The 27,549-nt window shown below is 38.4% G+C and overlaps 1 protein-coding gene across 1 annotated transcript in view; it reads right to left on the bottom strand.

The window, feature by feature from the left end:
• LOC108423576 overlaps nucleotides 1–27,549 on the bottom strand; it is an 84,034-nt gene that overhangs the window by 25,743 nt on the left and 30,742 nt on the right. Inside the window, exons 7-8 of the mRNA XM_017690973.2 lie at nucleotides 16,406–16,528; nucleotides 8,054–8,305 (exon numbers count right to left, since the gene is read on the bottom strand). Of these exons, the coding sequence (XP_017546462.1) occupies nucleotides 8,054–8,305; nucleotides 16,406–16,528 (375 nt within the window). The remainder of the gene's footprint in view (nucleotides 1–8,053; nucleotides 8,306–16,405; nucleotides 16,529–27,549) is intronic.

Genomic DNA, 27,549 nt, shown 5'->3' on the forward strand with positions numbered 1-27,549 from the left:
TGGCCTTTTTCTTGTGGTCTAAAATAAAATGCTGAAACTCCAAAATGACAACAAAAACAAAGCAGCCCATATGCTGAACCAAGAGAAAAGAATTAAATTAAATAAAAATATAGATGAAACTCAGTAAAAAGTAGATTACTTTTCATACAAATACACCTCTGTAAAAGAAAAACTACAAATTAAACTACAAATCCATCAAAACGTTGCATGTAACTGATACAGCTAGTTACTACCCACATCTGTTTCTAATAAAATATACAACACAGCTGAACCCTAAACAGTACCAAAGCCTCTCATCATTCCCTCTTTGCCCTTGTAGAAGATGACAGACATGAGGCTTCTGATGCAATGTGCAGTGCACTGCTTCATTGGGAAGATGATAAGTGGATGTGGAACTCCTCTGTCAGAAAGTATATCTGACCCTCTTTTTTTCACCTACAGCCTCAGTATGAACCTGAAGGACACCTGCTGGGAGTCAATCACAATTTGTTTCCTTTTCTGTCTTTTCCTCCCCCTCTCGACTTCCTTTTTCAAACCCTTTTCTTTTTGTCGCAGCTCAGCGGTAACTATCTGAACAATAAAGACAGACCAATGCAGCAGTGTTCACGGTGGTGTGTATGAAAAATGGCAATGACACACATCATTCGTTTACCCTCATTCTAGTTGAGGCTTCCCGCAGCTTCCACAGAAAGGGAGATAGCTCATTTAGATGACATGCAGAGGGAGCAGGTGTTTAAGCTTCAGGCTAGCTTAACATCAGCTAATGCACCTCAAAACCCCCACAGGCAAAATCATCAGAATATTCCAAAAAACACAACAAGAACAGAGCTGAAGCACTTGCAAGTAAAAATCAATTTTGTGCATGCTGTGAGTATTCAAACAAACGTGCCTTTAAATGCTTATTTCAACACAATTCTCCACTGAAGTACCACTGAAGTTGTTAATGACTAAGCAAATAACAAGAACAGTAAAATCTGAGCAGGAAAGTGATGTAAAGATAGGAAATTTCAACCAGTGCTTTTGAATGCACAGTATGGACGTTTGGGACCCAAAATCTAAAAAATGCTTTTTGTGACATTGAGCTGTTCATCACTATCCTGACAATAGAAGCAAAAAAAAAAAAAACTTACATCTTTAAAAATTCAAATGCTAATATTTTACAATTCTTTTCAAAAGAACTGCACCTTTGCTCAAAAATGTCTTTTTCTCACACCTATTTCTTTCCTGCATGGCTTCTCTTCAAATATTAATGAGGTTTAAAGAGCATGGAATGTGAATAAAACATCAAAGCTACACTTACAGGGTCCTTCAAATTAAAATGGAGGGTTAGAGAGCCATGTTAGTGAAAGCAGTGAAGATCAAACGTGGTTCCACAGATTTAGGTGGTGTAATTTCAGGTCTTATACAGGGTTGAGGTCACAAAGAAATTCTCTGAAAAGGTGTGAGGATAAAGCAGCTTATGCTAGTGTCTTAAGCGCAAACGTATTCATGCTAAAACGAAGGCAGAAATAAACCTATTAACCACTCCCTACTAAAGCAGGCACTAAAGTGGTAAAGCTTCAGTATCGGTTGAACATTTACAGAAATATCCACCTTTTTTTACTGAACACATGAGTATTACAAAAAAAAGCGGCTAAATCAATTAACAACCGAGTGTCTTTCTATTAGTTCTGCAGAAAACAAAGCAACACGTAAACTCTGCTGCATAACACTGACATAACCATGCCATAAACATGTCATAGCAGGTGTCATTCTGTTATCATAAGTTATAAAATTAAGTGATTAAGTGATACTTTTTTGATCCCACAACCGGGGAAATTCCACCTCCGCATTTAATCCATCCGTGAAGTGAAACACCACATACACTCTATAGTGAGCACACACTTGCCCGGAGTGGTGGGCAGCCCTATCCACGGCGCCCGGGGAGCAGTTGGGGGTTAGGTGTCTTGCTCAAGGACACCTCAGTCACGGACTGGGCCCTGGGGATCGAACCGGCAACCTTCTGGTCACAGGGCCAGATCCCTAACCTCGAGCCCACGACTGCCCCAAAGATTTTGTCTTGACATAACTGCAGGGTTAGAATTACTGGTAATTGCAATAACAGATGTCATGTTTGATATCAGGATGGCTAACTAGGGTACACAGCAAAAATGGTAACACTACAGCAGGACAGTGTTCATAAGACTGCATGACACCTACATAACCCCTTCATGACAGCTGACATAGACCTACATAAACACTCAGTTATTTGAAAAGGTGTATTCGTCAACTGAGATGTCGTTTTTTTACTTCAAGTTAACATCAGAAAAAAAGTTAGGTTGTGCCATGACAATTTCTAGGGTAAAATGACAGACTCAGTATATGCCACAGTGACATCATAACTTGCCACATCAGGCTGATTGAACAAAAGTGGGATTTTTTTAGTGGGTGTTAGTTTTCATTTTAGCAATTAGAATATTTAAGCTATGTCACATCAGCATTTTGTCATGGTGATATACCCTAATTTACTAGTTAGTCATTTTCATAAAAAAAAAAAAAAAAAAGTGTCATGATACAGCCCAGCGCCAGAAACTGAACTCATTTTAACTGATTTAACTCGACATCAAAGGTGACAAAAGCAGCCTTTATAACAGACAACGCCTACTGGAATAAATGTTTATACAGGGCAGTCATTTCTCATGACAAGCTTATGTAGGTGTCATGTAGTCTTATGAACAGTACCCTATAGTATGTGATGTGAGACAAGCTGCCATGATATCAAACATTGTGACATCTGTCATGACAGTGTTGAGTAATTCATCACAGTATGCCTAAGATAAGTCTCACTGAATTTCCAAACAAGAGATAATAAAATGTCAAAAGGAAAAATGATAAAAGAGTACAGGAACATAGAAAGGTAATATGACTAAAAGAGTGGTGAAATTACATTATAAATATTAACAAATAATCTCAATAGGTTAACACATTCACACAAACATGCATAACCTCACAAATAAAGGCTTAATTAAGGCAAAAGTTTGAAGAAAGTTATCAGCAGGCTACAAATTTAAAAGTCAAGAGAAAGAGGACCCGCAGGTATCTTCCCCATCTAACACAGAGTTGGTCTCTGTAGTTATAGCTTTATGCAACTCATATGTAAATTAGACAATCTACTGCTGATTAATCATTACCAATCAAAACATATTATAATGCAGACGTGAACTGGTTTAGAAACAAAATTGAACACAAAGTCAGTGTTGAGATTCAGTCAACAAAGAAAGCGTCCCTCATGAGTCACTCTCAGTCAGACCCGCGACCTTAAAAGGTTCCCAAATGGTCACCTGTCACCCAGTTTTATTGTAATGGAAACCCTGTTTAAACTCCTGTGCTATAGTTTTTCACCATGTCTGAACTTCATTTCTAGGTGTGAGAAATATATTCTTTAGAAAAAAAATATTCAGTATCAAAAATATTTAAATTAGATTATGGGATATAATCTATATCCCTTCTACAATTACCAGTAATAGTAACTCAATGTCGTTATGAACAAAATCTTTCATGACACTCGTGACAGCATATGACATCTACCATGACATGTTTATGACATGGTTATGTCAATGTTATATAGCAAGTGAAGTGTTACTGAAAACAGAATATTCAGTGTAAATATGGAATGCTTGCACTGGCCCACATAATCATCACTGGTCACACCAGTTACTGGACAGAAATATCACAGAATGATTATCGCAACTTCCGCACTTCCAACATGTGAACAAAAGCAACCACACAGTCCTTATCACCTAGCTCCTTGAGAACACCCACACAGAGCTTTGTTGCAAAAAAACAGAGATTAACCTCTAACCAATGTTAGAGATAAGCCTAACCCCTTATACCAACACAGTGTTCCTTCAGTTTTCAATGACACCATGGCAATGGCAGTAGTATTTACTTTCAAAGAAAGTGACCAACCATGTAAACTGTCAATCATTAGTAAAGCATTAACCAAAAATATGCATAAAGTATGCTTTAAAAGTAAACAAGTGTAGTTTGTGTTGAAAACGAAAACTCAGAGAGAGGAGATAATGTGGTAATTAGAGACTAAATTAAGATTCTTCAATTAAGAACATTCTAAAAGAATGATTCGCAATAGTGAGCACACCTCCATAATACTGCGTTTGCCTGTGGTGTAAAGCTCTGGGCTGTAACTAAATGTTAATAGGAGATTCACAGATCAATCAGGGTGCTACTCAGGGAGAGGAAAAACCCCACCACTGGTGGGCCCCAGCTGTTCTGCCTTTGGATCTGTTTTAATGGCAGGTACTTCAGCCACTCCTGCTTTCTAAGCCCATCCTCTCCCTGCTGAGAGCACAAGGGAGTCCACAACAAAGAACATTCCCTCCACGCTGCGCCATCTGAGACACCGGGGGCTCCCTTTTTGATCCCCCAGGAACCGGCTATGGAAATGGGCAGCTCCATTCAATAACTCCACCATAAAAAGCCATTTATCTTCTATTTCAGACCCTGCTGCTTGCTAACTCTTAGTTGCACATTTGTTCTCGCTTGATGGCTAAAATCCCATAATTGAAATCCAGCACATGTAATTATGCAAATCAGGCATCCTCCGACGCCATCTAAACCCCCGTACATTTCCATGTAAACCTGCTCGACTGCGATTACCTACTTACAGGGCACACGGTTTTGTGTCAGCTCCACAGGATCCATCATTACATACAGTCGCTTAGCACTGATTGACTAAAGCATCAGGAGAGCACGCTTTCCAAATGGCTAATAACAATTTGTGTATACACCTCTAAATATTAAAATAAATCATGTAGCCCTATCCTAACACACAACAGATGGAGCACTTTGTCTGCACCTTCTCAAAGGGCCACTGTAAAAACTGGGGACATCGATCTTGTCCACATGGTGGTGGCACATCATTGGGTGATCTCCTTGACTGGAGCTGTGTTTGCAACATGGCTGGGATAGTGATGGATGTCCTCCACTCTTGATGAAGTCCTCAGTATGTGCATCACCGCTGAGGCAGAAATTTGTGTCCTGCGCGAGGAGACCTTGTCTCACCCTCATTGGCTTTGCTGCGTACAGGTCTGAGGAGATCCTGTTAACAGAGGAGTCCTTTTTTCTGATGCCCCTGGAGCAAGAATCTCTGGGCTAAACAGCCATTTACTGGGTACAGTCCTCCCAGCTCATGTGAAATAAGATACAGCATGATATACAGCTCCCGTTCTCATTCATGTCCTTTTTTCATGATTTTGTATTTGTTTTATTGTTTCGTATTTTGCTATCTTTCTGTATTCTGGGGGTGGGGGTGATGATTTAATTCACTGAATCACAATGATTTGATATATGTAGTTTGCATTTAACTAACATAATTCCAGTTCAATTTAAATTAAATTAATACTTTATATTTTAACAAAAACTTTATGATCTGAAACCTATCAGTATGAACCTAAATACAGACATATTCACTCAGAATAACTGCAAAGAATTAAGAATTTGACTACATAGCAATCGCTGAACGGCAATACATCTTGTCATAGGGGATTAAACAGAGGTGTAACATTTTTTCAAGTTATCTCTCCTTTGGGTTATTGCTGAGCCAAGTTGGAATTCTAAATAGCGTCAGATTTCATTATGCTCTCTCACAAGTGGATAGCATATCATTTCAATGAGGGATTAATAATGAACGACCCTAAAGCCCCAGGGTCCAGAAGGGGGTGGTTGGATCTGCGCTGGCTAGATGGGAAAGGGGTTAATGTGGGTCTGGCCATTTCATACTTAGGGCCACAGATGATCTAGTCCAAAGGGAGTCAAAAGCTGAGCAACAGCCCAAATGCTTCCTCCATTTCTCCCAAAATCATCCAAGAGTAGTCAATACATCCAGGGCCAGACACATGCTGAGGGCTCAGTGCCCCAGTATGACTCATAGAGATTAGGATGGAGGATGAGGTGAACTGGCTGCTACTCAGAGGTGAGATGGGGGTGATGTCTTTGACAGGAAACAGTTCTCACCACACTGTAATAGGATAAAGGACATTATTTGATATAGGAAATTCTGTAGTAAATCACTTTCGGCGTTCTACTATAAGAGCAATATATGAGCAGAGGCATGGAATTAGAAGAAAAAGACAGATTACCTGACATTAAATTAGGGGTGGGCCATGTGGGAAAAATGTGATAATTACAATACTTTGACATTTCCACGACACTCTACATGCAAAACAATTACAGCTGTCAAAAGTATTAAAACCAATTAATTGCAATTCATCACATTATTTTATGTAGCTAATCGTATTCAACTGAATCTGTCTTAACCATACAGAATGATTTTTCCATTATAAACGCAGAATGTTGTGTTATATATACATGAGTAGACAAAATAAGATTCAGCAGAATGTATTTGTTACTCTCAATAATTCAATAACATTATTTTCATTAGGTGATGACACGGTTTCCATAACTTTCATGACTAATGTCCAAAGAGAGCAACACTTGCTGCATGTTACAACCTATAAGTGCATATATAGCCAATGGTTTCCACACCTGCATGATTACAGACACTCAATCTGACATCACTAGGATCACTAGGTTATGTCTTGTTCAAAGGGGAACTGTAGATTTTCACCGTGCTGTCACTTACGTTAGTTTGCTGCTCATTGATTTATTCATAGTTCTCCAGTGAGCACTGTCTAGCGTATACAAGAACCTTTTTGAAAGGGGATCTACTTAGCGCCAAAAAAGTTCCTTCTGTTGTTACGACGTCAAGCTTGTAATAGAAGAGCCCGTTTTGGTGCTAAATAGAACCCTCTTCAAAAAGGTTATGCATAAAACTATATACACCACATCCTCTATCAATCTGAAGAACCATTTCACAATGCAAAGCACCCTTTAAGCATGCAAAAGGTTCTTTGAGTGTTCATGGTTTAATACAAAGGGTGATTCAAAAAGATGAATCCGATTTCAAAGCACCATATTTTTACAACCGCAAATCGCCTAGTAACCAATAACATACCAATTGAAAGAAGGGGCCAAAGAGTTTCTCACATCTTTTTCAGGAGTGTAGTCTGACAAAGGCATCTTTAAGTTCAAACCTTCATAATAGCACTGGTGTTACTAACACCATGGTCTCAAGACTCAATGTCCAGTGATACACAATTTCACCCTTGAGTAGATGGAAAGGAAATAATGTTAGTTTTATTAAGAAAACTGCAGTTTTATTGAGAGTTTTTATTAATAAAATGTTTGGCTTTATTCAGAGGAAATAATTTTGATTTTTATTAAAAGTTCAGTGGAACTTCTTGGCCATTATCAAGCAATATTTGAACGAGATCACTACAGTCATGGTGTCATAGCAACAGAATGCATCAGACCAAATAACATAGTTGGAAGGGTCAAACTGGGAAAATATTTAAAAATGAGTGCTGTTAATATATAATGTAATATATAATATCATGTTAACACATTGTTAAAGTGTTCACAAAAAAAAACACCAGCAGTGCCACATTTTTTTAAAAATCCATCAAACACTATTCAACTGGTCTGTGTTCTTTAAGTATCCACAATACACTCAGAAAGGCATGTTGTGGTGTAATGTGACAAAACACACATCATCACAATAACTATAACTACACTTTACTAATGTAATTATAAGGGCTGTGTTAGTGAAGAGAATCCTTTAATAACACTAATTGCACAGGCCTAATTAGCAAAACCCATGCACTTGTGGCTAACTGACTATAATTATACCTGAAATGTCCAGGCTAAATTACACGCTTAGGTAACTTGCTTCAACATTAGCAGCTACATTTCACTGTTTTGCATTCTTCCTTCTGTTCTTCCGCCGTGCACATTCCGCTGCCTGGCTTCAGAAGCCCTCATGCAGGCTAATTGTCAAGTACAAATGTATCAGTTTCCAAAACATAGACAATCTCTGTGTCACCACTAACACCTGAAACGTCCTAAAGCTTTGAGCTAACAATGGGAGCGTCACTGATGGATGTTCTCCCTGTTAAATGGGACAGGGAGGGCCAGAGGGAGGAGGCGATCTGCTTACCCAGGGTGCAGAAGGTATGATGAGGGACAGGGTCAGGAGGTCAAGGCAACAGCGGTCCAGGTCTGTGCAGCAGAGGCTGGCCTGGTTCAGTAGCCGGGAGTAGACAGCCGCAGGAGCTGGGGGAGACAGGACTTGTTCGGATGGTATTTTGGGATTACGGGAATCTTGGTAAGGGGCAAGGATGAGGCCGAGGGTCTGCCTTATTCCGTGCAGGTGTTTGAACAGCTGGCTGAGCCGGGACTCCAGAGCGCTCTGCAGGAAGCAGAAGAGGCAAAAAGCAACTGTCAACAGTCATCAAAGCGCAAAGGCTGGACGCAGGTGACTGGTTAAAAGAGGCTGCAGGGGCCCTTGCACCTGTCTGACAGACTGGTTCTGCTGGTCCGAGCTTGTAGAACGTTAGTCAGAGCCGTCAACAGAATAGGGGGCCTCTGTTTGTGGAATGCTACAAAGTAGCTCAAGGTGACAGGAATAATAACAAAGTCAAATCAAGACCAAAGAGCAGCCAGGAAATGGTTCCAGCATGAGCTGTGAAAACAAGGATCAAACAACAATGGCCAAAACAGCTATGAAAAAAGAGAGGTAGATCTATGCAGTATTTTAGAAAAGAAACTAGAGTAACTGGAATGTTTTAAAAACAAGAAATATGATCAGTTTTATTGTGCCATTTTTTAAATATAAAGCTGGATTTTTACATGGTGAAACTTTAGCTGCTTGAAACCTACATGAAACTAAAATGCAGTTGAGTTCCATAACATAAAGCATCCCATAACGCCCCACAAAGTCAGCCACAACAGATGTCAATTTTAACTTTAAATCAATCAATCATGAAGAACAACATTCTATCAAACCACTGATTTCACTACAGACAAGAAAATAAGACAGAAAGTGGTTTACTGCGTGGTTGAAAAGGAGATACATCCCCACCTCCCCTTCACTGAGATTTTTTGGTAGTTTTTACAGTTTGTCAGTTTCCCAAGCCATAATAAGAAACATGAGTTTCTGGAAGCTAATGTTTCAGTAAACAGCTATGTTAACTAGCCAGCTGTTTAAACAGCTGCTTGTTCCATTGTTTATGCATCTTTAGCCAGTTACACTATATTGCCAAGTGTTCACTCACCCATCCAAATCATTCAATTCAGGTGTTCCAATCACTTTCATAGCCACAGGTGTATAAAACCAAGCACCTAGGCCTGAAAACTGCTTCTACAAACAGTGAAAAAATGGGTGGCTCTCAGGAGCTCAGTGAATTCCAGCATGAAACCTGGGCAACAAGTCCAGTCGTGAAATTTTCTTGCTAATAAATATTCCACAATCAACTGTCATTGGTATTATAACCAAGTGGAAGCGATTGGGAACGACAGCAACTCAGCTACGAAGTGGTAGGCCACATAAAATGACAAAGCGTGGTCAGCAGATGCTGAGGCGCATAGTGCGCAGAGGTCGCCAACTTTCTGCAGAGTCAATCACTACAGACCTCAAAACTTCATGTGGCCTTCAGATCAGCTCAAGAACAGTGTAGAGAGCTTCATGGAATGGGTTTCCATTGCCAAGCAGCTGCATCCAAGCCTTACATCACCAAGCGCAATGCAAAGCATCCAATGCAGTGGTGTGAAGCACTGCCACTGGACTCTCAGGTTCTCTGGAGTGACGAATCACACTTCCCCGTCTGGCAATCCGATGGATGCAGCTGACTTTATAGCAAGAACAATACATTGCTAAAAGCTAATTTTGCTAATTTGCAGGGAAATAACTTTTGTTTGGTTGTTTTTTAACTGCTTTGCATCAAGTTGCATGGAAAGTATGTTGTAACCAACTTACAGCATGCAACTAGTTGCATAAGTTTCATCTATGTGACAAAGATACTAAGCATTAATAACTGATATTAAAATATTCTGAGAAATTTCAAAATTACCCTCTTAAAAAGAGACCAAAAAGGATTCTCTGAGGCAATGCTGGAGAAGGACCAATTTTATAAATAAGATGCAAGTGTGAGGAAGAACCTCCACATAATGTTAAGATTCTATACAATTTAACGCTGAAAACCACTAAGAAAAAATTTGAAGTAAGGAACAAGCACATCTACAATTGGAAAAATATGACATAAACGTAAATTCCCTCTCTGTCAAACTTTCTTGCGGCACAGTCTCTCAAGTCGGCTGGACCTTTTCAGCTGTCCTCCTGGTGCAAACCACTTTGGTGCCGATTCGTTCCGCACTCTTTCTGCTTCTCCATGCTGGCAGGTTCACAGAAAGCCCCCTTGTAAAAACAGAGGGTTTGCCCCTTGACCACACTGTCAGAGCCAAGAGACTACAGGCCTCATATGCTCTCCATTACAGTGGACTTATGACCAATTTGTAATGTGGGCAGCCAAAGGCTTGATTTAGTGGGCACACATGGCGCTCCGGCATGGCTGGAATAGGTTTAAGTGTGAAATTATTCCAGATGACATACCTTACCTCCACACTCACCATATCTAACTGCCTTATAAATGCTAACAGCTTTAAGCATGGGAATGAGCGCCAGCACAGAGTTAAGGTAGGCCCAATATGCATTTTTTCATGGTTCAGCAAAGCTGCTAGAGGATTTACAGCAGGATATAGGAAAGCTAAATATTATGTTCTAATCCCATGCCTAAACCAGACATTGTCTACATCCAAAACACAACCGATAAATATAATTCAACTACTCACTCCTTCTCATATTCCAGACATAGACCTTACATATAACTCTACAGCTACTGGACCCTTTCAGCATTCCAACTATGTGATGGAACGTGACAACATTGCTGAGAGACATTGTTCGGCACGGGTCTGAATGAACAATGTTGGCATATCTCTAAAGCTTACACCCTGTTTGGTTAATCCTGACCAGGAAAAGTACATTATCTGAGCTGGAATTCAAAGAGAATAAAGAATCCACCATTGGAACAGCCTGATTTCACAGCTTTACACACAGTAGCAGAAGCTGGGTTTGGCATTCCAACAGCGAGGGGGAGGAGGAGCACAGGGCTTACAGAGGTGAGACTGAATACATCCATCTCTACAGTTTCTGGCCAGCTCTACTGAGAGAGACACTGCAGACAGCTGCTCCAGCCATGTAGGTGAAGGGTGAGGTGTGTGTGTGCGAGTGGTCAAGTGAGGGAGGAGAAAGTGGGATGGGAGAGTCATCATGGCACTCAGGTCTGTCCATCCACATGTGTTTCCCATCTGTCCTTCCACACACACTCATCTCTGTCTGCTTTCAACTCTCTATTTCTCCCTCTGCAAACAAGATAAAGAAGATCACCTGGAGCTCAGTTAACCGTGAACTGTCCAACATGGTGGAAATAAGGAAGCCAGAAAGAACAGCAAGGGAGAAAACACAAAAGGAGAGAGTAACAAATAAAGAATGAATCAGTAAAAGAAATAAATAAAGAAAAAATAAAGAAAGAGAGAGAGAGAGAAAAAAGGAAGATTGAGTGGAAGGAAGGAAGGAAGGAAGGAAGGAAGGAAGGATGGCTAAAAAGGAAAGAAGGGATGGGAGAAGGAAAGAAAAAAGATGGAATGAAGGGATGGAGGAAAAGAAGCTAGGACAAAAAAGAAAGAATGAAAGAATGAAAGAACGAAAGAAAGAATGTAAGAAAGAAAGAAAAAATACAGAAAAAGGAAGAAGGCTCCAGACAGACAGACAGATAGATTGAGGAAACTATAGTAAAAAAGAGGAAGGAAGGCTCCAGAAAGAAAGAAAGAAAGAAAGAAAGAAAGAAAGAAAGAAAGAAAGAAAGGAGAAGCAAAGAAAAAGCATGGATTGAAGGGATGGAGGAAAAGAAACAAGGACAAAAATAGAAAGAAAGAAAGAAAGAAAGAAAGAAAGAAAGAAAGAAAGAAAGAAAGAAAGAAAGAGCATGGATTGAAGGGATGGAGGAAAAGAAACAAGGACAAAAATAGAAAGAAAGAAAGAAAGAAAGAAAGAAAGAGCATGGATTGAAGGGATGGAGGAAAAGAAACAAGGACAAAAATAGAAAGAAAGAAAGAAAGAAAGAAAGAAAGAAAGAAAGAAAGAAAGAAAGAAAGAAAAAGCATGGATTGAAGGGATGGAGGAAAAGAAACAAGGACAAAAATAGAAAGAAAGAAAGAAAGAAAGAAAGAAAGAAAGAAAGAAAGAAAGAAAGAAAGAGCATGGATTGAAGGGATGGAGGAAAAGAAACAAGGACAAAAATAGAAAGAAAGAAAGCAAGAAAGCAAGAAAGAAAGAAAGAAAGAAAGAAAGAAAGAAAGAAAGAAAGAAAGAAAGAAAGAATAAGAAGGCAGGAAAGCTTCAAAAAGAAAAAGGAAAGGATGGGAGAAGGAAATAAAAAGGATGGAATGAAAGAATGGAGGAAAGGATGCAAGGACAGAAAGAAAGAAAGAAAGAAAGAAAGAAAAGGAATGCAGGAAAGTTTCAAAAAGAAAGAAAGAAAGAAAGAAAGAAAGAAAGAAAGAAAGAAAGAAAGAAAGAAAGAAAGAAAGAAAGAAAGAAAGAAATTAAGTTAAAGAATAAAAGTTTAAGAAAGAATAAATTAGCAAAAAAGAAAAGAGAGAATGAGTCTAAAAGAAATAAAAGAGGCAAACACAGAAAAAGGAAAGAAAGAAACAAACAGCATAATAAACAAAGCCTTTTCATGATTTTTCCTACTATCCATTTCCATTGATCAGTGTTCAGTAGGTGCAGCTCTTAGTTAATCCTGAACAGTCGGCATTTAAACTAAAGACTGCGCTCTCTAAATGGAGCTGAGACAATGGCATCAATTACATTTACAAATCACTTTAATAGTAATGAGTCTTCGTTAAGTGCTGCAACACAACGAACAGAACGTTCTGCAAATGCAGCTCAAGGAAATTAGAATGGATCAGATCAGTTAAGTGCCAGATGAGTTCTATCTGTTATTTGAATGCCATTTCAAACGAGTTAACCAAAGACTGAGTCACACTGCCATGGCCTCCTCTGCCTTTAATGACTTAAACATAGCACCATATGAGGCCTCATTATATACAAATGTCATTAGGTGCTGCTGAAACACCCCCACCTTACCACCTCCCGATCTGACTGAAATTAAACTCGTCAAATGTTAAACAGACTATTACCATATTTTAACCTGGAATTAAGCAAAGTGAATAGAGGGTGATTGGACCACACCCCATCTCTGTTAGAGGCCTAATTTTCATGTCCATTGCAAAGAAGCCCCCATTAGGAAATCACATTTCTGCAATGTTGGGTGAGAATAATACATTCTCTCATTTTTAGAGTATAAACTGCTTGGTGCACTATAGTGAAGCTACAGGCCTGCTGTCTATTATATGTGGAATTCTATTGTCGGATGTGCGAACTGCGAGTGTGCAGCTGTGCTGCAATTCTCCAGGGAAGCTGGTCAAAGGAAAATCCACTTTAAATTCAAATTGCTTCACGACATTCCCTGTTGTTATTTCGTCCACTGTGGAGATCAGGAGGGTGTTGAAATGGGAAAGGCACCGGAGAGTGATTTAGGGTGAAATCTCTTGTAAAGCTCTACAAAGCAGCAGAGAGGGCAGGGACAAACCACTTGACAAACACCTTGAGGAGAGAACATCCGGATCGACGGAAAAAGTCTTCACACCATTTCAGTTCCACAGCTGTGAATGACAAGCCATTTGCCAACCCAATTACAGATGTAGATGATTCTCTACTGCAGCTTACTTGTACTATATATATTATAGTGACAAATGGCAAACATATTTCCTATAGACACATAGAGAATTCATAGAACCCAACTCAATATGGAAATGGATATTATGTGCTGTTGACTTTATGGGGTTATTAGGGTCATTTTTAAAAGAAAACACAGATGGGCTGTAATAAATGTTGACCTTCAACCAAATCAGGAGCACTTCTATACATTTCCAGTGGTTACTAGGTAATGGTTTTCTCCTTTTACTCCCACCAGTGAAGCCCACCTTGCCAATGATATTCTATGATTCTAGTGCTTTATAAATATTTCAGATATGTGAAATGCCTTGAATATCTCTGGAGAAGTCAAGCAAGCAATACAATGCCTTACAGCACAACAGCACAAGCTTACATGTTTAAGTCAGCAGCCCAGCCCCCCTCTAAATCTACTAGCTTTGTGCTTCATCCACAAGGCATTGCATTCTCTTGCAATTTTGGCAGGCCTCTAGATTGCTGCAAGATGATTCAAGTTACTGACTGCCTCAAGCCTTTTAACCAAAAGAAAAGTGCTTTGAGGTGGGCCCCAAGAGAGCCGAATAGAAATCAGCCCCACCGTAAGCCATCGCATTTCAAGAAGAACAACCTGAATTCTGGCGGGAGCAGAGCAGGCAAGGTTTTCTTTGTGAACGAGATTATAAATTATAGTTTCAATTCTATAACAGTCACCAGAGGACAAGTGCAGCTGCAGCCAACTTGTTGTACAGATGATAAAATTACAATTGATCATCTGAAAATGAAGTTATATTGTAATGCAAACATGAATTAATCTTTGGTGTTTGTACATTACAAATTTTATTAGCATTGAACACAAGGTATTGCGTTATGATTTATTTCATCCCTATCAGCACCTCCTAACTGTTGTAAATCACTGTAGCAGATGGCCTTGAGTGGCTTACTGCTTTTACAATGAATCAATAAAATAAAAAATTATATATAAAAAAAAAAACACACCAATGTTCAGTCAATAATTTAATTTCTATTTATAATAATTGTAATAAACAATTCTCTGTGCTACTGTATACTGCAGTCATTTCATTAACTATTTCTTTCTATATAATAATGAAAATAATGCAGAAGCGCTTGATTTAAATGTGGTTTTTACTCAGCAAATTACCACTGCAACTGTAATGCTAATTTTCAGGCAAATCTACAAACAACACTTCAACACTGGAAGCATGTAAGACATTCCAGTAAAATGTTGTCATTGTTTGAATAAAACCTCATATCTCAAAAATGGCAACATTATAGGAGAAGGAAAAAACTTCCTAACATTTAATGGAAGTTATTGCAAAACGATTCTTTTCCAAGTAATTTTAGATCATTTCTGTTGGTCCTTCATCATGAAATTTTAACGCAGTGCAAAGGGTGGCTGAAGTAACGAAAACCAACATAAATGGGGCCTTTTGCACAACTGGGGTGATATAATTATCTTTTTTTTTTTCTTTTATACAGTGCAGCTTTACAGAGAACACACTAATGGAGAAGTGGTTTAGCCTGTTAGCTACATATTAGCCTCCTATCTTTTAGTATAGTTGTTAAGAAAATAAAACATTGTCAGACCCCAAATTTAAACAAAACCAGGTCCTTAATTAGTTTATCAGTACACTAAGTGGTATTAGGACCATAACAGTCTATTTACAGCACAATAGTTTTTATACATGGTGTATTAATAGAGAATAAATTGTTAGTTCTCAAAATTGGTTTTGAGGCCTATTCCCAGAACCATGCTATGAATTCTATGAAGAAGAGACAACACGGCTGTTTTATGTAAGAAAGTTGACTTCAAAGTGAACTCTGTTTGTGTACTTTTCATATGAAATAAAGAAAACAGCAAAGAAAAAAAGAGAAAAGTGTTTTACTTGGTGTAACAATGCACAACTTTTACTTATGACACAATACATTTTAATATAGATGTAAAAAGAAACAACGTTCATTTTCCTGTTTCTGTTTTTTTGGTAAAAGTCTAATTGCCAGGACAAGACCACAGTTTCAAAATTAACATAATAAACAAATAATTTTCTCTAAACAAAACCAGGTCCTGAGTTTATCAGTATACAGTCTATTCACAGTACAAGTTTATCTATTATAATCTACTGTGTTTATGAAATAGTACAGTGTTGGTAATTACTCGAGAAAGATATTCATTTAACTGGGAACGGGAGTATAGAAATTATTCAAAGAGGTCACTGCGAACTATATAAAGCAGTAGTGGTGTCTTACAGCTTAGAGATTAGAGGAATACTTCTAGGCCTTGTTCCTTTTACACAGTGTTTTTAACTGGGAGCAAAATTGATTTCTCTTGTAGCATGGGGCAAGCTGGATCAGCCCTGTGATATCAAACAATGGGAATGGTCACTAGGGGACAGAGTTGCCTCCAGGAGAGTGGGCAAGAACATACAGAGCTCAGAATCGTGAGAAACGCTGGAGTTAGATATGCTTCCATGACGGACAGCGGTCGATGTTCTCTGTAAATAACAGAAAGACATTGTTTTTGCTCTTCACCCCACCCCCCCCAAAAAAACAAATTGACTGTCATCACATGGGGTTGAAGACAGATGAAGGTCCGACGCACAGATAACTCCCTGCCAAGCGAAACGTATTACCCAAGAGGCTTCGATTTAATGGACTTACCACTTGCTGAAGGTTTAGGTTATTTGTCTTGCCATAGCAGAGATCCAGCAAGGTGGTGGGCTGCTTGGTCAGTTTTGACCCACTCAGCAGCCAGGGCATGGCCAGGTCCTCCACTGCGGTCACCTAGAAACACACCAAAAGCCGATTAGCTTCTCTACACGACCTTCAGCTACTGTCCAGCCTTCACACTCTGGGTTTTCCTACATTGGGCATTGTCCCAATAATCTGCCTCCTTTGATGTCCCAAAGATGAAAGCTCCTTTGCCTTCAATACAGAGGTGCACTTCAAAGGGCAAAGCAACACTTTCTGAATAGAGCTGTAGCTCAGAAACCTGGAATATCAAAGCAAATACACCATCAGAGGCCAATGCCGATTGAGCAGTCTATAAAAAAAAATGACCATTCCATCTTGCATCTGCTTTCCAAGATCAATAGCAAATCAGGCATTACCAAAATTGGTTTTGAGGCCTATTCCCAGAACTATGCTACAAATGCTATGAATAAGAGACAACAGAGTTATGTTTTATGCGAGAAAGTTGACTTCAAACTAAACATCGTTTGTACATTTTTGTTATGAAATAAAGAAAACAGCAAAGAGAAAGTAAGCAAGAAAAAGTTTTACTTAGTGTAACAATGCACAACTTTTGCTTATGATACAAAACATTTTTAATATATATCTAAAAAAGAAACAATGTTCATTTTCCTGTTTCAGTTTTTTTGGTCAGATACCAAGTGCCAGTACAAGTTTCATAATTAATAAAATGATTGAATGATTAAAACAAATGATTTTCTCAAAAGACAATACATTAAAATTCACACAAAGTGTAAATAGTTTCTAATGCAGCACGGGTGTAGTTTAATAGAAAAGTGAAAAACTAGTGATATGCATTCTAACAAATTTTGATGTTTGATTATGTGCAAGGGTTAAATAATGAATATTGGGATAACCGTGATGAAGGAAAAAAGTGTTTTGTGTAATATTAATGTATCATAATACAGAGATAGTGCCTGTGCCACTCAGGAAATGAGTTTTTATTTGCAATGTTGGTGATGGTGAAATAGTGGTAAACCTGCTGCCTTATAAAACCCTGCATGTACGTCTCTGCTATAAATCTATTTAAAAATGTGTTTTAGGCCAAAAACTCAATTTCTACATTTTGAGAGAGAGAGAGAGAGAGAGAGAGAGAGAGAGAGAGAGAGAGAGAGAGAGAGAGAGAGAGAGAGAGAAACTAAATGAACTTGAACGCTTGACAGTATTCCTTTGGGGGAAATGTGCAATCTAAATCTAATAGTGAACCTGCTCCCCCTTTTTTGCCCTCCGCTGACCTCTACTGATGCTCAGGAACAGGAAGGAAAACGGGCTATAAGCTCTGACATTCCCAGCACTGTTCAAAATGAGGATTCTCTAAATTTTGATAACCTTCCTCCACACTTTGATAACCTTCTCTTGGGGCAGTTTATGAGCAATATAAATCAGCTCTTCAGGAATCTCATAATATGTGTGTGCGCTAAATGTTAAACAAAACTTACATAGCAGCAGTATTAGTGAGGAAATCAAACATACGGAAAATTGCTTGGTCTAACCTGCAAACAGCAGATTGATTTTTGTTTACTACTGCTGTAAAAATACATTTTGCACACTAATTTCAGTTGATTATTACTCGAGAGATAACAATGATTTGATGCCCAGTATCAGTATCAGGCCGATACCAACAGAAAATGACGCATCAGACCATCTGATAGCCTGAAATATCCCAGAATTGCTAGTACTGCAATCACATAAAGCTAGGTAATGTAGGTCACATGACAGCAACAGTAACTAAATATGTCCTAACATTAAAAAAATAGCTGCAGTCTTATGCAAACATTTTGGCACCCCAGTCAAATGATGCTTTACTGATTTTCTAATTGCTGATAACAGAGAAAAAATCTCTGCTTATTTGAACACACAATTAATATTTACTTGCAAAATTGTTTTTTGTTAAATTTAAACAAACATATAGTGTCCGCGCTGCTGCATATCACCCAGTAAAGTCATATAATTCATAAGATATCAGTATCAACTGGTACTCAAGGTTTCAGCATCAGTAACAGTGTCTTAAAAGAAAACGCATTATTGTGTGGTTGTTAATTTATATTTATCATCCCATCACATGACGCTTCCATCTGCAGAGCCTGAGCTGCCCCAGGACAGTAAACCGTAATTGTGAGCTTCTCTGGAATTGCAGCTTAGCCTGTTTTTAATGACTTTGCTGGCTTTTAAGGGTTGGAAAGGAAAGCTCTCTGGCCGTCGGCTTCGCAATGAGCAGAAAAATATTCTGCGAAGCACAGCGTTCTGATGATGCCTGAGGCTAGGACATTCTTCTGCAGCACGCCAGAGCAGAATAAATCCGATAGTCAGAGCACACTTTAGCAACACTCTTCAGGCCAGCCACAAAGCAGCTGCAGCCCTTATCTGAACACAGCCACTACGAAATCAGTAGACCAGACACCTGCTAGAGTACACTCTTATAACCATAGGTTACAGTTCTTGGGCAAAAAACTTTGTTTCAGAAACTTCACATCAGATGGAGGATCTTCAAACTTTATGAAGGTTCTTCACACTTGCAGATCTCACTCCCATAAAAGGGTTCTTTGAAGAACCATCCACTGAAAGGTTCTTTGAGGAGCCAAAAGCAGCTCTTCTAGTGGTGCGTCACTCCAAAGAACCTTATTAGGCACCACTATGTTCACTCTACTTGGATGACTCTATAATTTTTAAAAGGTATTAATTTTTTTCAAGCAATGACTTCTAATATAGAAACTGACTGTAAACATTTGAGGAGACATAGCTTTTCAAAATGTTTTTAATAAATAAGCAGAGGCAGTCATAACTGTCACAACAAACCTTGCAATGCAAAGTGACAACTTTAACTTAGAGTAGAAGAAAAAAACGTTTTATAGTACATTATATTACATATAGTACAATATATGTACATTAATATAACAAAATGCTCTTATTTTGAAGCATGTCTGTTGGTCCATTCATTATTGAATGCTCACATAATGTAAAGGGCTGCGGACCAATTTTTAACTAATGTAAAAACAAACAAATACATGATCTAAAAGCAGCAAGATTAAATATAAAGTTTGTTTGTATACAAAGCTTGCCATTGTCTTTTGCAAGTACTTCAAAACTGAGAAACTATGACAGAGGTGCTAACTTACAATAGTAAACTTACCCTATTCATGCTGTGTCATCACTCATTGGCACTTAAATAAAATAAATCCCTGCTGATCGTTCAAACACCGTTTTAACAATAAATGGTCTTAAACACTGGAGTTAACATAGGCTATATCTGCTAGTTTACTCTTTAACCCTGAAGACTGGCACACAGACTGCTGGTCACCACAGCAACACAGACAACAATCCCACCAAGCTATTAACTAATGAAAAAGCAAAGAGAAAGATTTAAGATGCTTATCAACAATTTAGAGACGAATGGACTTATTTGCGAATGGACTTCCAGCTGGCTTCCTGATACGATTAATCTGCAATGAGAAACTGTCAAACACTAAAAAAGTAGCAAAGCTCAAGTCTCGCACCTCAGGCACCACAACAAGAAATTATTTGACTTGATTTGCGGAAAAACTTCCTGCCAGAGATGCGAGAATAGCAGCTATAGTTGAGCTAAAGCAAATAATTTCCCTGATGTAAACTATTAAGCAGATATTTGCAAAGTAAGGCTGTGTTTTTATTTAAATTTGTCAACCTATACTAGTACATTAGCACATACCGAGACAAAAAGGTAAAATGGATATAAAATGTGGCTCTCAAGGTGGTTTGATTTTTCTTGAAAGGACAAAATGGCTCTTCTTAAAATTTGGGTTGCCAACTCCTGCCTTAGATGAACATCTAACAATACTCATTTGACCTTTTTATTACATGTATCCATCACATTATTGTTCATAATAAAATATGTTTTCCTGTAACACTTTTTGGAAAGCCCACTCCAGACACTTCACAGAGGCTTACCTTACATTCAACTTGTACTGAACTATACAGTTATATGCTGTCATGAATAGTGAAAGTGAAAATAAGGGTAACAATATATAATGGGTCCCAATAAACAACAGCTTAATCATCATCTAATAGGTTGTTAATGTTTTTGTAGAAATCTTTCTAGAAATCTAATCACTAATTACAGTTTGTAATATTATTATTATTATTATTATTATTATTATTATTATTATTAGTAGTAGTAGTAGTAGTAGTAGTAGTAGTAGTAGTAGTAGTTGATTCTTGTAAATCATAAATTATACAACTTTAAAATATTAAGCATTTTCTTCTCTATAAGTATTTCATAATTATGAATGAGTGCCCTGCTTTAAATGATTAAGTAGATATTTGCTATATTGCTACTTAGTGATGGAAGACGTTTTACTTCACTTTTATTAAATGGTTAATACATACTTTTTTTAAACATTAGTGTTCATGCTACTTCTATGTGAGAGAGTAGATGATTAAGAATCGTAATGGTGGAACTCTTTAAAGCACAAGTAACAATTAGGCAATTCTTAACTATCATTAACAAAATACTCGATAAACCTGCTCGAGCTGCAAAGAACACCCAAGTGATTAGCTAACAGTTGTTTTATGTTAATATCTAAATTCATACATTAAATCAAAAGAAGGCAAGATGTTCCCACATTTTTGATGACATTGTATATATATAATACAAGCAGTCATACAAGCAGAATCATATACATAATGATCCAGTGTACCAAAAAACAACTGGTAGTATCTCAGTAATGGTCAAATATGGCGATTATAAGCCAATTATTCTGACAGGCAACAACAAGACTAAATCAAACCTTCTAGTTGTACTTGCAAAGCAGCAGTTGTTTCGGCAGATATAGGAAAACTATTCGAGTGAAAAAATGCAAGCATAACCCTGAGCGTGCTAAATCCCCGGAGGAGGCTAGTCTGTATGCTAAACTCAGCACTCATGCAAGGTTGGCCTTCATAGTAAACAGCTCTTCCTCCGCTCCTCATAGCCAGTCTTGTCAGGACCAGAGATCGACATACCAGGAATATTTAAAGGCAAACCACACACAAACAGTCTGTTCCCACCAGTAAACAAGCTGCCCAAAGACTTCAGCTTGTCTGTTAAGCATTAGGTAAAAGATACTGAAGTAATCACTCTAAGCACTGCAATTACCAGTCGCAAATCAATGGGGCAGTGTTTGATCAATCTCAGTGTTTCTGAGAAGGCTCTTTTAAAGGGTTCATTTACAGTTTGTCGTTATTTTTCTGTTAAATTTCTTTCTAATATTGATCTCTCATTTATGCCCCCAGAAGACCAAGACATGATTGAAAAATACAGGTTCAAGGTGCAGTAGCTAGTATCATACTGATTTGCTGCTCAGTCAAGAAAGCCCTGTTTTCACTTTGCAATGAGCTGTAGAGGCAAATGATGCCTCCACAGTAGCATTTAAAGTGGAAAGTAGAAGAAATTAGAACAACTTAAGCCTCAATTAGTCAGCTATGTTACCTGCATGGTACCTTGATGCAGTTGACTAGTATTATGAAGATAGTTCATCCAAAGCATCCAGCTGTCTGAGTGATAATGATTTATCTACTCGATTCATTATGTAAAGTCTGCTCATCAAACAGGTCAACTATGTTCTCAGTGTATCCTGTTTACTTGGCCAGTAGAAACACTCAGTATATTCCAGGCTATTTGTAATAAGAGACATAAATCAACTAATGCAGCTTTTAGAAGTCAAAATACAAATATTGCTATTTGTAGACTAATTGACATCATAAGACTGTCAACCTCATCAAAATACCCCACACAAACCAGCAAGCTTTGCCAAATGTGGTAAATAAGCTGCTTTGGCAGTAGTACCCAACAGTTTGAGAAGCTGGTGTTGTTATAAAATCGAGATGAACTTTTATGAGAGATCAATTCAATGTGCAGGAGTGGTAGCTTGTCTATATCATGTATGTAGCGTTATTCTTATGGTGAATACAAAATAATCTCTTAATTCATAGGATCCAGTGGCAGAATGTATGCAGAACATATCGGCTGTGGAACACAGGGCACGACAGCAGTGATTTTCAAAAACATGTTTGGGATCTGAACTTTGCTTCTTTAGTCTTGCAGCACTGGAGCTACAAAGCTAAAATAGCCAAGAAATTAAAGTATATAGCTGCTAGATTACCATTGTGCAAACTGTAAGACTAAACTGTCACACACTTGCCTCAAACCTTATTGAGTTATGAAATAATTGTAAATATATTGGCTTATATGGATTCTGACACTGACATACTGTTATCAATATGAACGGATAAAAGTGCACTGCTCAGCTATTAACTAACTATTAATTCAATTCAGATTGAAACAAACATCTGATGTTTTTTGATTAGCAAAATTTGGCATCCAAATATATCTTGGCTGATCAACTCCATTTGGAGAAACGGACAAATTATGTAAATTATCATCACTTTAAGGCGAAGTATGGCAGTCAAAAATGTAACGCTGAATATGGAATAACACCTCGCACCTGAGAGACAAAGAGAAAATAAATAACTCCTCTCTCCTGCTCAGGTACATGGACCCACCAGGTGGCCGCAGACACATAGCAAGGTCAGTGGAGCGTTTTCGGAATGAAGGCCACCGTTCCCCTGCGCCCGCATGGCTATGCCAAGCTCGCCATCTGGTGCATTCCTCTGATCCGCACGGGACGCTTGCTCGCGGCTCGGGGAGATAGAGCCCTTTTTCTGGCCCCCTCTTTCCCCTCTCCAGGCTCCAGGGCAACCATCAAGCTTTCAATCAGCCTTCAGAGGGATGGCAGCCCCACTGGCCGCCTTTGAGGCCACCTGGCAGACACTGTCACCAGGGCGGCACATTAGCATAAAGCTGGCAGAAAATGGTCAAAAGCAGCCAGGGTTCAAAGGAATGAGGTAAAACAAAAAGAAAAGGAGGGTAGTGTACAACGTCTTATTTGTTAGCAGAGGTATTTATCAGGTAGAACATTGCTGAGGGAACAGCATAACATCAATTTAGTTTTATTGTTATTGTGATATATTACATCACTAAGATTTTCTGAACATACAGTAGATAGCTTTAGTCCTGTTTAACTGGATTTGGTGCAGTGCAATGTGTGATACTGTTCATATGTGTAATAATAATGTGTGCAATAACTGAGAGGTACAATAATTTGAACTGCTTTATACTAGATGTTTAATATTTATTATCAGTCACCACCACTTTACTGTATTCATAAGAACTTAAATCTCGTGTACATATTGCAAATTTCTCTTTATCTTTCTTTTAAATTATTAAAGTGTTTATTCTTTTACATAAATGGATGCAACTGTAACAACTGCAATTTCATGAAAAGTCATACATTAACATACTGTAAAAAAAAAAAATTGTCCTTTTCTACTCACAAACACATACGTGTACTGACAAAGTTTGAAATCTGCACTTTTTTTTGCTTCAATTGCTTTCATGAGTGAGAAACGGTTCAAATAAAACTACCAAATGCTTTTGTTATCAACAGGATAAACTGTGTCCTGTAATCTTTAACACTGAAATAATGTAAATAAGAAACAGCAGACCAGATCCAGGACACATCCACAAACCAACACTATTTGCATGGGAATTTCGCATTTACAGTTTTTTTATTACAGCAGGTGGGTCCACACAGCAACACCCAAGCATGTGCTTCAGCCGCAAGCTGCAAAGCATTCAAATTTAATGCACCAGTATTTTCAAAGCCAGTCATGAATAATGAATGTATTATGAGAGATCCTGTGCTACTCATTGCATCAACTGTGTGGCTTTAGCACAAGAAGTGAAGCCACTGCTCACACTGATTTCAAATAAGATCAACTGACCCTTCAGACTCACAGAAACAAGCGTAAATTCATTTAATCAAATAACCTAATAAATGTGAATGGAGAAACTATCTGCAAAGTAGTGGAATTAGGTGGGCAGTATTTTAAATTAATTGCGATAAAAATGTTTGTGATGTGTACTGTGGAAATACTAAAGCACATTGAAGAACTACAGTTTTCATTACAAAGACTGTAGAGTGTAGAAATGCAATATCGTTATGCATATTATGCATCACAAAAAAAAATTGCAATGTTATATTTGTGCCACCAATCACCCATCCTTCAAAAAAGGATATATATATATATATATATATATATATATATATATATATATATATATATATATATATATATATATATATATATATATATATGTATATATATCGCTGCTGTCGGAAAAAAACCTTGTATCTCCATTTTTGTCATTTTTCAGTTTTTGAGATAATTTCAAAGGACCTTTTGTCCTTTACATTGTGTGTGAATTTCATGATGAATGGACCAAAAGAGACAGCCCAAAATGACTTGGAAAGACATCTGGTTCCATTGACTTCCATTAAAACTATAGTAGGTTTATTCTTTCTCCTGTAAAGTTACCATTTTGGAGAAACAAGTTTTTCTCCTGACAGCAGCGATATATACATATACAAACACACACACATATACACACACACACCGATCAGGCATAACATTATGTGAGGGTCCATGGGGGTGACCACTGAAGAACAGGGTAAAAGGGGGCTAAGAATGTATGCAGAGAAACAGATGGACTCCTGTTTTTTTCATTTATCTTACATCTGATCTCCTCCTGGACAGCTGAAAAAATGAATGACCCGTATTTAGTTGGTATTTTGACTGGAAATTAAATAGATGAAAGGTGGTCTCTGACTTCTACACCATACTGTAGCACTATATACACACTCACCAGCCTCTTTATTAGGTACACTTCTTCAGTTGCTTGTTAACCCAAATAGCTAATCCGCCAATCACATGGCTGCAACTCAATGCATTTAGGCATGTAAAGGGGGTCAAGACAACATGCTGAAGTGCAAACCGAGCATCAGAATGGGGAAGAAAGGTGATTTAAGTGACTTTGAACATGGCTGATCTTTTGAAACCGCTGATCTACTGGGATTTTCATGCACAACCATCTCTAGGGTTTACAGAGAATGGTCTGAAACAGAGAAAATACCCAGTTAGCGGCAGTTGTGTGGACGAAAATGGCTTGTTGACGTGAGAGGTCAGAGGAGAATGGGCAGACTGGTTTGAGATGATAGAAAGGCATTATATATATATATATATATATATATATATATATATATATATACATACATACACACACACACACACACACACACACACACACACACACACACACATACATACATACATACATACATACATACATACACACACACACACACTGCTCAAAAAATAAAGGGAGCACTTAAACAACACAATATAACTCCAAGTAAATCAAACTTCTGTGAAATCAAACTGTCCACTTAGGAAGCAACACTGATTGACCATCAGTTTCACAGCTGTTGTGCAAATGGAACAGACAACAGGTGGAAATTACTGGCAATTAGCAAGACACACTCAATAAAGGAGTGGTTCTGCAGGTGGGGACCACAGACCACTTCTCAGTACCTTTCTGCTTTCTGGCTGATGTTTTGGTCACTTTTGAATGTTGGTGGTGCTTTCACACTCGTGGTAGCATGAGACGGACTCTACAACCCACACAAGTGGCTCAGGTAGTGCAGCTCATCCAGGATGGCACATCAATGCGAGCTGTGACAAGAAGGTTTGCTGTGTCTGTCAGCGTAGTGTCCAGAGCCTGGAGGCGCTACCAGGAGACAGGCCAGTACACCAGGAGATGTGGAGGAGGAACAACCCAGCATCAGGACCGCTACCTCCGCCTTTGTGCACGGAGGAACAGGAGGAGCACTGCCAGAGCCCTGCAAAATGACCTCCAGCAGGCCACAAATGTGCATGTGTCTGCACAAACGGTTAGAAACCGACTCCATGAGGATGGTATGAGGGCCCGACGTCCAAATCCAGGCCTGCATTGGTTAATAAATTTGATTTCCATTGATGATTTTTGTGTGATTTTGTTGTCAGCACATTCAACTTTGTACAGAACAAAGTATTCAATAAGTATTTCATTCATTCAGATCTAGGATGTGTTAGAGTGTTCCCTTTATTTTTTTGAGCAGTGTATATATACACACACACACACACACACACACACACACACACACACACACACACACACACACACAGACATTATATATTATTATTATTATTATTATTATTATTATTATTATTATTATTATTATTATTATTATATTATATATTATTACGTATCCATCAAACTTTTTTTGCCTATTCATTTCTTCTAGCACACACTGACAGTGGAAGTACAGTGTGCTATAATCAGTATATGGAGCCCAATGTTTAACACATGCAGAGAGTTTTATAGCAGGCCTAATCAGCTGACTGACCATCTGAAGCTCAAACTGCTGTACTAATAAGCAATTTGGAAGCAAGCATCAAAGGTCTACTGTCCAGACCTATTAGGATCTGGTCATAAGCTTGTCATTAATGCCAGCCATGTTGAGTCTTATGAGTGTGAAACTTTAGGGTGTAATCAAGATTTGTTCCAATAATCAGATTTATTTTGTACAAACAAACCACAAACATAAGACCAGCATGTTTATCTTCCTCGCTAAAAAGCCTTGATTTTTCTTTGAAAGCCATGTTCTGCATTTGGACAACAAACCAGTTGGTAACCTCAGCAGTGGAAAAGCTTACTGAACACTTCAAAACACAAAAGGAAACAGAACCGAATGTTATCTCTTTCTTTGTGTGCTCATAGAAAAGGCCATCCACCCCACTGGTCCGGCCAAAGAGGCAGCCAGGCAGAGGAAGATGAGTGACCTCTCAAGCTCCGGAGCAAATTGGGTTTGATATACGCCCCTGACATTCCTTAAACTAATAACCGGCCCTGGCCTGCCCCGTAATTACAGTGATCCATGTGTTGGCTATGGGCCCTGAACAGCAGTACAGAGCAGAATCTGCTTAGCTCTCTCGTCTCTCTCTTTTCCTCTCTCTCTCCTGACAAAGGGCTTCTGCAGATGCTCAGTGCTAGTGATCCATCCAGATGGCCAGCGGCCACCAGGGTCAGTGCCTTATCACAAGAGCACACTTCTTCAACACAAACGACCGATAGTGCTAATTCTCTGGCTGTGTATGCATAA

The sequence above is a fragment of the Pygocentrus nattereri genome, chromosome 20, assembly GCF_015220715.1.
Source record: "Pygocentrus nattereri isolate fPygNat1 chromosome 20, fPygNat1.pri, whole genome shotgun sequence".
NCBI lineage: Eukaryota > Metazoa > Chordata > Actinopteri > Characiformes > Serrasalmidae > Pygocentrus > Pygocentrus nattereri.